The sequence below is a fragment of the Corythoichthys intestinalis genome, chromosome 4 (assembly GCF_030265065.1).
Source record: "Corythoichthys intestinalis isolate RoL2023-P3 chromosome 4, ASM3026506v1, whole genome shotgun sequence".
NCBI classification, from domain to species: domain Eukaryota; kingdom Metazoa; phylum Chordata; class Actinopteri; order Syngnathiformes; family Syngnathidae; genus Corythoichthys; species Corythoichthys intestinalis.
Window position 1 is genome coordinate 48,372,999 of NC_080398.1, and position 10,319 is coordinate 48,383,317.

At 36.9% G+C, this 10,319-nt stretch overlaps 1 protein-coding gene across 1 annotated transcript; it reads right to left on the reverse strand.

The window, feature by feature from the left end:
• Positions 1–605: 605 nt before the first annotated feature.
• On the reverse strand, positions 606–8,251 carry LOC130914316 (vesicle-associated membrane protein 8-like). The gene is made up of 3 exons (XM_057833390.1): positions 8,076–8,251; positions 4,946–5,113; positions 606–3,806 (listed from the first exon to the last, which is right to left on the reverse strand). The coding sequence occupies exons 1-3, from the start codon at positions 8,088–8,090 to the stop codon at positions 3,621–3,623; spliced, it is 369 nt and encodes a 122-aa protein (XP_057689373.1). The 5' UTR covers positions 8,091–8,251; the 3' UTR covers positions 606–3,620.
• Between the last annotated feature and the right edge of the window lie 2,068 nt (positions 8,252–10,319).

Genomic DNA, 10,319 nt, shown 5'->3' on the forward strand with positions numbered 1-10,319 from the left:
TAAATGAATGGCAATGTGGCTTTAGAACTGGAAGAACAACCTCTCAAATGCCCTGGATCAGAAAAAATATGCAATTGGTATTTTTGTGATCTTAAAAAGGCCTTTGATTCAATCACCAAATTCTAATTCATAAACTGGAAAAGTATGGAATTCGCTGGGTTGCAGGGGATTGGTTAAATGGTTATTTAAGCGAAAGCGTGCAGACTGTCAAAATAGTACAGTATACATCAAAACAACTTGGTATTGCTTGTGGTGTTCCTCAGGGGTCTGTGTCGGGGCCAAAACAGTTTAATCTATATATAAATGATATTTTTTATGTATCTCAATCTCTAAAACTTATTCTTTTTGCAGATGACACCAATGTATTCTATAGTAGTAATAATTATAATGAGTTGGTAAAGGTCGTGAACAAGGAGCTGAACAAGGAGCTAATTAATTTTTTTTTTTTTTCAATGGATGGATATAAATAAATTAAATTTAAGTAAAACCAAAGCTATGATGTTTGGTAGCTTTAAAACTAATCTTTATTTGCATGTAATTATTGATGGTATCCAAATTGAAAACGTAGATGTGAATACATTTTTGGGTGTCACAATTGACAGTAAACTGACATGGAAACCCCACATCAGACATATAAAAACAAAAATTTCCAAAATTCTGTCAATTACAAATAAAGCTAAACAATTTCTAGATGAGAACGCCCTCCGCACTTTATATTGCTCTTTGGTTCTCCCATAATTCTTATATTGTTTTGAAGTCTGGGGAAACACCTGTCAGAGCACAATAAATCCTTTAGTCACCTTACAGAAACTAGCCGTGCGGATCATCCATAAGGTCGGGTTTCTGGAGCACACACATAATTTGTTTATTTACTCAAAACTGCTAAAATTTAACAATCTTGTAAAGTATAACACATCAATAATCCTCTATAAAGCATTCAACAAATTATTACCAATTGAAGTGCAAATCTTTTTTGCAATGAAAGAGAGAACTCATAACTTAAGAGGATATGGAGAGTTCACAATACCCAAAATTCAAACAACTAGTAAAGGTTTTTGTGTATCTGTGTGTGGAGTGAAACTTTGGAATAATCTGGGAATGCAACACAAATTTTTGGTCATGTCACAGTATACTGATGTAAGGTCTTAATTACATCAATAATTTGTCTTGGTATGAGAGCTGGTTGTTTCTTACCATTGCTGGTATATTGTCCGTTACCATTGTTTGTATAGTTATTGTTGCCATTTATAATTTGTTTGTCCTGTGTGTGTGGCCTTTACCATTGTTGGTATGGTTTTACTTTCATTTACCACGTTGGTATGAAATTGTCTTTGATTTGGGTGTTACCTGTGGTAACTTCACCACAAGGGACAAAATTTGTTACAAAAATGTACATGTACAAAACTGTTGGAACTGATTTTTTCGTTGCCTACATTTTTGGAAGGAAGTAGCAATATTGTTTTTTTGTTCTTAAATTAGATGAGAATAGGGGTGGGATTAAATAAATTTTCTTCTTCCCACTCCTTTTTAGGCATGTGGTTGATGTTGCAATGTTACTTAGTTTTGCTGCTCTTTTTTGTTACATGATTATATGAGCTGCATATATTTGCTGTCTTGACAAGGAAAATCATGGCCTGAACTAAACGAATGAAATGAAAATGAGTGGTCATGTGTGTCTGTAACTTCTCTTTTTCACAAAAAGTGAGCTCTCACTGCTAACGTTAAGGTCCTGCCTTTTGAGTCGTTTTACAAAAAGCTCCATCAACACGAGTATTTTAAATCCTTTAGGTTTTGGGACCATACTCAACTGTTGCCCATAGTGACTTCAGATGATAAAATAACATTTTTACTTGGGTAAAAAAAAAGTAAAAGATATGGCCTTTCATTAAAACTTTGTTGTATCGTAAACATTTATTGGACTTTTCAACATCGCAAGAGTGTGAACGTGATGTGTATCAACCAATCCCAGCCTGCCAGTATTTACTATTATATATTTAGTAAATGTTCATCAATATTTTATTTCATTACAAAGTTAAATCCCAAACTGTCATCACAGTCCATGCACTTACCAAGTTACGAGCTGATAAGAATATCTTTTTGCGGCTGTCTTTTACTGCATTTTGCGCTTTGCTACACTTCCTCTGATGACTGCTGCATGTTTTCTATCTCAGCCATTGTGTACATAGGATCAAATGATTGAATTTGTCTTAAAAGTCTGTTGTCTGATATTGTTGAATGGCCTGCTAAATTACAAGGATTGCACAACTGTAGGTGTGAAGTCACTTCGATCTGCGGCTGATAACGATTTCTACGAACATGGTGCACCCTTATAGACTGATTACGGTATTCAATTCTTAATTCACAACCACGTTTTTACTAGTGCTGGCTAGTTGTCTAACGATACATCGATCGGCATTGACACATCGATTGGTTGACCAAAGAGCCAATCAAATAAATTAAAATGCAAAACAATGATTAACATTGTCACTTTTTTTTTTAAAGATATACTGTTTTGTTAAAAAGAATGGTTGTCATTCAAATATCTCAAATGTTTCAGTAAAAAAATTCTTTGTATTTTTATTGCTTTATGTGGACTGTAACTGTGTTAAATATCTACATAATTTTATATTAAACCTTAAATTTGACTGGGAGCACTGGCAGCGATTGGACGAGTGAAATAAGATCGCTCAATGCCAACCATCCCAGTGCAAATGTATTTGATGTCTATAACTCTGAATCGCAGTGAATGAGTTAATACCACCACTATCATGTCTTGTCATGTCAAGATAGTCAAAGGGTTAGGGTTAGGGTTAGGTCATTATGACAATAACAACAGACTGAAAAACCTTTGTCTTACAACCACTTGAGTTTTGTCAAGTTTTGTTTCCTCAAAAAACAAAAAAAAAAGGTGACAAGTGTCCTTAAATATTTTTGCTTCAGACGAAGATTATATATAATTTTTTATTTTTTTTGGTTTTGTTTTATAAAAAGCCTATTTACAATGTGTGTTTAGTAAATATACTTAAATCACAGTCATTAACACAAAGCAGAAGGTCATATATACTGTAAAGAAAAAAAGGGATAAAAATCAACAATACACAAAGGGAATTGAATTGACTGATACACAAAGTAAAGGGTAAAAAACATTTGATTTCTGAAGTTTGCATAACTATGTAAAAAACCTCTACTTTACTCAGGCAGCAAGGGAATGAAACAAAGCAGAAATGAGCAGAACAAAGAATGAGGAAACAAAGGCGTAGCATGGCTCGTGAAACCACAAACTGTCAAAACAAAAGTTATGATTCCGTGTACACTAAAATATTTCACACCAAATCATGAAAAAAAAGGCGTAGCATGGCTCGTGAAACCACAAACTGTCAAAACAGAAGTTACGATTCCGTGTACACTAAAATATTTCACACCAAATCATGAAAAAAAAAAACCCAAACAAATCAAATGAAATTTGAGGTCACTTGTATCCACTCAGTTTAAAACAAAGACAAGTTTCATAGAGCAGTAGCGATTTGCTCAACATGTTGGATACCTTTGTAACTATGTAACAGGAATGTGCTTGTTGATTGAATTCAGTATGTATCAACAATATGACTTCATGCCTGTATTTAAGGGGTCGTGGTGGATTCCACAATGGGTGGCACAGGAGCACTGACAGGGATGATGCCGGTGGCTAGTAGTATAATGATGAGCAAGATGATGAGTACGACCACCACAATGACCACGACTAGCTTGACATTCTTCCACCAATATGAGCGAGCCATTTTATCAGACGTGTGATCAAACAGTTTGGCCTGGAAAAAGTTGGAGGACACCTGTCAGTTGAAGGAGCATCAGTCCCCGAACAAGGGCAACAGCTAATGTAAAATCAGATAGAGGCTTTCTTTTGTGGAAAAAACCCATAACAGATTAAAAAATGAAAACAAGAACCTAGCAATTCAAGCCTATTTAATGCTAGTCTTGCAGCCGTTGTGTTCAACAGAGTAGTGCTGGGAAAATCTATTACAATATGGACAATTTTATATCAAAATGACTATTTATCACAGTGTAGTACATTTCTAATTATATAATGAAAAATTGTATAATGATGATAATGCATCGAATTTATACTATCCTTTTCTACATACTAAAACATGCTTTACAATTGCTTTATTCACGCACACACATTAATACGCCAATGGTGCTGCTGCGATGCAAGGCGTTGCCAGCCTTGCTGGGAGCAAATTAGCATTCAGTGTCTTGCCCAAGGACAACTCAACAGTGGACAGCCATAGCCAGGATTGAATTGGTGACACTTCAGTCCCAGGACAATTCGCGCTATCAACTGTGTCCCCAATGTGATTATGACAGCTTTTCTCACATAAATTTGAAATGACATTAAACAGACCTGTCACAAATGGGAAATGCATATTGAATGAAAACAGAAGCACCACAGTAGCAAACATTGCTGTACAAATATTAAGACATTGTTTATACTAGTACTTGTGAGTAGTATGACACTAACATAAGTTTAGCCAATTGATGTATTGGTCATTTCAGGTGATTCCACTATGTCCACCATGAAGAATATATTGCGATAGCATATTGCATACTGTATGATATTACTTACTATTGGTACTATAACAAATCAGGCTGTCTGTGTTCTTTTTGGGTTAAATACTTTTACTGTTCTTTTATTTTTCCCTATACTGTTCTGTATGGTGCAAAACACGAAAGCATATCAAAATAACACAACTGCAACTCAAACACAACTTCAGATGACAAAAGACAATGACAAATAAGAAAACAAACTGAAAATCCTGAAACATAAAAACAAACAACAACGAATTAAAAAAAAAAAACAACAACAACAACGGCAAATCACACACACACACACAAAAAAACACGGCAAATCACATTTGTGATTCAAATAACATAAATAAAACAAACTGACCGCAGCTTCCATCTCCTTCGATTTCTCCACAAGACCGTCTATAAGGTCACCCTTGAGCATGGTTTCGTTCAAATTATTCTTCAATATCTCAATCACATCATTTGCTTCTTCTCTTAAGAACTGCATTTTATTGACTGGCTCTGTTGTTCCAGCCACACCCTCCTGGTCCTAGAGCATATAGCGGAAAACACAGACAAGACTGAAAAAGCAGTTTCTGCTCTTGCACTCCTCTTTAAAAGAAACTGTTGTATTTTAAGCCAAAACAACTGTTGTGTTTGATATAACAATATGTCTATATGCTGCCATAGCAGATTCATGGCGCATTAAGCCCCCGAACTATTTTTAATTTGTCCGTTTTACCCTGAACACCCCCTTTTACAGACATCGCGCAACCGCTTTTGTTTCAACCCAGCCATAAAACGAAGGTAATTAATCATATCTATTATTCAAAATGTCTGTCATTTTTACCTTAGAATTATTAATTGATGTCTCATATTTCGTTTAAAAAAAATCGACTGTAAAAAATTATTCACTCACATATTTTAAACTTTTAAACAAATTATGTCACAATGAAAAAATGGCGTCTGTAAAAAAGTCACGGAAATCTACCTCATAACTATCGCTTAATTGTATTGTTTTTTTGTTACTGTCGCATTTTCTCCGATATGTTAGATGATAAATTATCGATCCAAACAAAAAAACAAAAGAAAAAAAACAAAACATATAACATTTAAAAGGGTAAATATATGATAAAGAAAATCTTGACCTCTCCTTGATGTCTGCGATTTCTGCATCGCGACCCTTGTTATATTACCATGTTTCACCCATAAAATCCCCAAATAATTCAGCTGTGGCCATGCACAGCTGTGTTTTGACACTCAGTGATACATGCTACATGGTGTTTTTGGATGGAAACAAGGTAAGTACGCGATAATATCTCGTTAAAGTCATGGCGTCTGTAATTCTGCTCTCGCGTGCTCTCCCCTCCAGATAGGGTTTTGCTGTTTAAAAAACATTTTTGTTTTTAAAATGCCCTCCTGTTCAAATTTTTTCTTCCCCCAGAAAATTGAGATTTTAAGCTTTCCAATGATGTATCACACATGCATATCGGACAATTTTGAAAGTTGGCTAAATTGGGGGTCAGAGCGGAACTTCAAGTCACCTGAGTGTTTTCCGCGATATATAAAAGAAGTAAAACCAAAATAAATTTAGTAATAGTTACACTACACAGACGTAAATTAACTGTTTGTGACCCTTCAAAAAAAAACTGTTGTTGAGGATTTTGGATATATATGGATAAACGTTCATACTGCAAATACACCACATACATCTGACTTATATCATCATACGAAAGAGACCTTGGCCAGATTTGAAAAAAAGTGGGATTGGACTACATGATAAAAAACAGATACATACTGTACATCATATATAGCCAAATAAATCTGAATTGACCCACACTGCTGTGTCTGGGAATTTATGCAATGTTGTGCATCATGTATTTATCCCATACAACACCTGTAGAACAAACAACCTGTAGATCTGAGGTCTACTAAAACTGTCAGCTCCTTTAAATCAGGACTAAAAACACTATTGTTTACTACATCGCACTCCTGATAATCACTTATTTGCTGCACTGTACTGCCGTTTTCAAATACGCAATGGATGATACCTTGTTTTCACGCTTTCCTTTGAGTTTTTATTTCTATTTCCTATTTTAATTGGACTATTTAGAGTAGACTTAGCTTTTCTTCTTCTTTCTTCGTCTTTCTTTCTTTATTTTTCCTTCAGGCATGACAAATCAAACAGACATACATCATTTATATGCGTTTACAATTAATTCAACCCGAAAAGGGAAGACGGGAGAAGCCGAAGCTTATTGAAACCCACCCCCAGTATACCTTAAGACGCAGAAAATATCGAATAACAATTTTTGACATTCAGATTGCATAGTGATTACATGGTTCTTTTTTTTATTATTAGTATTTTTTAATTTAACCATCCCCCTTGATTGTTCATTTTCCCAATAGTCCATGTCGATCGTGTGTCCATGTGCTCGTTATGTTGATTAGATCCAGTAGATTAATTCATAATTCAGTGGTTAGTTTATTCAGTTGATTCGATCCAGGCAGGCGCGTTGTCCAGGTTTTGGCCGCATTGTAGGATCTTGGCCAGGGCACTCAGTGGCCTATTGACCAGTTCAATGTCGTTAAGATTATCTGTCCTTGTGATGTCTGGATGAGTTCGGTTTGCATTGGAGTCACCTTTGTTTTTTTTATTTATTAAATTTTATTATTTTTTTTACCCTCCTTTGTTTTGAGTTCACTTGGTTTTGTTTGAATTGCCACCCAGACATTATTTCCCTTTTGTACAATTCGTATTATGACCTAGAAAGATTAAAATATATATGTTAGAGGCTGATGAATGTCTTCTATTATAAGTTTAATAAGCCTCATGTCCATGCCTTGCATGTCTGTCGAAGCTTTGTTTCCCAATTTCCTGACCAGATGCCTTATCTCAGTGTCCTTCACTGGATGCAAAAACATGGAGTGCAGAGCCCTTTGCTGCGTGTAATTGTCGTGTACCTGTGGAATGTTCTCTGCTAACTTAAGCCCTTTTAATTGTGGCTTGATGATTTTAAAGAGACAGACAACACCTAGTATAATTGACTATACGAATGACGGTTGCTCAAATTATTTTAGTATGCAAATCACTAATGTCTTAGACCTCTGATCATGGAGAAAACAATATTCAAACACACAAAAAATTACTCCTCTCTTGAGTGCACCCATTTTGTGACATCAGGTGTACCCGTGTGCATACAAACCGATAGACTCGAGCAAAGGCGGGACATCTGGGATAATCGCATTTTAAATTCACATTTGATTGGCTAAAATAGACAGTTTCCAATCACGGACGCTAATCACGAGGCAGTAGTGCAACCCTTCTAGTGTCTTCATATGAAAAATCATTTCCCACAGACATCCAATCAGCAGCCCAAAATCAAAGGCATATGCTGCTCAGGTAGACAAACTGCTCAACAGTCGACAGGGGAAAATTGGCAGTCACTGCAACGTATGGATTGTAACATACCTACCTAAACAGAACCCAAGCACCCAAAAATATTTCTTACCTGTTCATGGTTCATTTTGTGGCAAAGGATACTTTCCTAATAAGTAGGAATCGTTTACTAAAGCTGTAATTCTTGTAAAGGAAGAATTTAACACTGCACAGAAAAATAGTTTGTGTCGTCTTGTTACATTTCCTGGTTGGCTTTTCTCTCTCTTGATTCAAGCTTCATTGCGTTGGGCCAGGTGGCATCAGAAGAGATGGGAACAGGTTAAACCACCTTGGCATTCCATCATCGGGCTGTAGCACTGACGTCAATTAAGTAAAAACAAGGATTTGTTGTTGTTGTTGGCCTGAATAGATTCATTGTTTATCTTCTGACATCCAATATAGGGACCACAAAAATAGAGGTCACTAAAAAGTTGCCACTTGCGCTTATGATGGTCTGTTATTATTGTCATTCCTGCTGGGGTAGCAAGTAAAGGTTTTCCGGTGTTCTGTCATATTTTGCTCCCTTGATTTTGCTCCCGAAGTTTTGTGCTCAATATTATCCAGAGGCGCTAAATAAACAAGTTACATCATAAACATAAATGTTCAACTTGAATACGGCGTAAATAAATGCTTAACAGCATGGGGAAGACGTTAACTATGAGAAATTGGTGTGCAGTCGAGTTCAGCATAGCCGCGAGGAAGTATGTGAAGATAACTTTCCTTTGTGTGCTTCCATGACCAAACGTAAGTAGATATTTGTGGTGTTTAATTTGGACCTGCTGAATTCGAGGCCATTTGCAACGTTACGCGCATGCGCAGAATTGCAAAGTTGCAAAGTTTTATGGGGTTCAAAATCTGACAGAACACTGGAAGTGCGCTTCATATTCAGTACTTACATGCACGTACACTGCCTTAAAGCTGCGCTTGTATAATTACATCACGGTTGTACTACTGTATATGGAGGACAAATACAGAAATTGTCCGTCAAAAGGTTGCAGCTGCATTTTTTGTCTCTACACATTTATATACAAAAACAGCACTTGACGCGATTTCTCCTGCCATCTGTTGGGCACTATTCAAAAATTACATCACCTATACCCCTTTCCCACTGGCCAAAAAACCCGTGTCAACCTGCTAACAATCGGCTTTTGGTGGCAGTGGGAAAGGTGCAGCGACCCGCCTCGACCCGTGTCAATCAACCCGCCAAGCGACCCGCGTTAAAATCACCTCGGCTCTGATCGCCATGCAGTGTGAAAGCAAAACCCTGGGTCAACAGTCAACACCCTAATCTACGTGGTGACGTAGGCTAGTACGTGATGCGTCATAACAAAAAACAAAAACCATGTGCTCTAGCCCGGATCCACATACGGCGAACAGTCGGTGTAGCAGCGTTAGCAATAGCCATAACAGACGAAACAAAGGCTCTTCTCCTCCTCCTGTGACGTACACGACTCCTTTCAATTTCAAACCAAAATTTACGTCGCCTTCGTTGCCTCAGCACAAGCACAGTGTTGCTCCTTTGCTGCATTTCGACCATTTTGCGGGCAGTAAAACGTATGAAAACAGAGAACACAAACGGGAAGGTGGCTTCCATGTTGCTTTGCATTGTTAACTTCCTTGAACTGAATGAATTCGGTCGCACTTGTCGAAGCGCATCTTAGCGTGGTGACGTCACGCACCTTACGCACGGCTGAGGAGGGGTGGGGGTTAGACGGGTGAAAAAAAAAAAAAAAAAGGCATGGCTTTTATCGTTAGTGGGAAAGGTGCCAAATGCCAATTGCTAGTGGGATGCATCGGCTTGGAAAAACGCGCGTTGACCCACTAGTTTCAGTGGGAAAGGGGTACTAGACAAAAAAATATTCACTAAAGAGCAATGTTTAAAGACTCTTTTTTTTTTCTTTTTTTTTTTTCTGGAGTAGGTGGCAGTGGACTGATACATTATTAATACATGACAACTTTTCACCATATCTGTCATTTTCAAGATATAGAAGACAGCTAAGGAATATTAACTCGTAGGCAGTCCGTAGCACAGACGGCAGGGGAAACACAGTTTCTCATGCTGTTTTTGGATAAAAGTTTGAAGAGACAACAAATAATCGTTATATTGTAGCAAATGCAGTTTTGAAGCAGCGTATGTGCTTCCGGAGTAATTCCTGACCAATGAGAGTGCAGTTCGATTACGTACATACTGTAGGTTATCTTCAGGCTATGTACAATACTCACATGTATAGATTTAAATATGCTGTTAAAATTACTGCATCTGACATGATTATCCACCAAGCCATTTGAACATCGGTTGAAAACTGAGCAATCTACA

Bases quoted from the DNA above. Each gene is read 5' to 3' on its own strand.
- LOC130914316 (XM_057833390.1), bottom strand. The intron at 3,807-4,945 runs GTCAGTTTGTTT...AACTTTTTCCAG, and splicing joins CGAAGGAGATGGAAGCTGCG to GCCAAACTGTTTGATCACAC.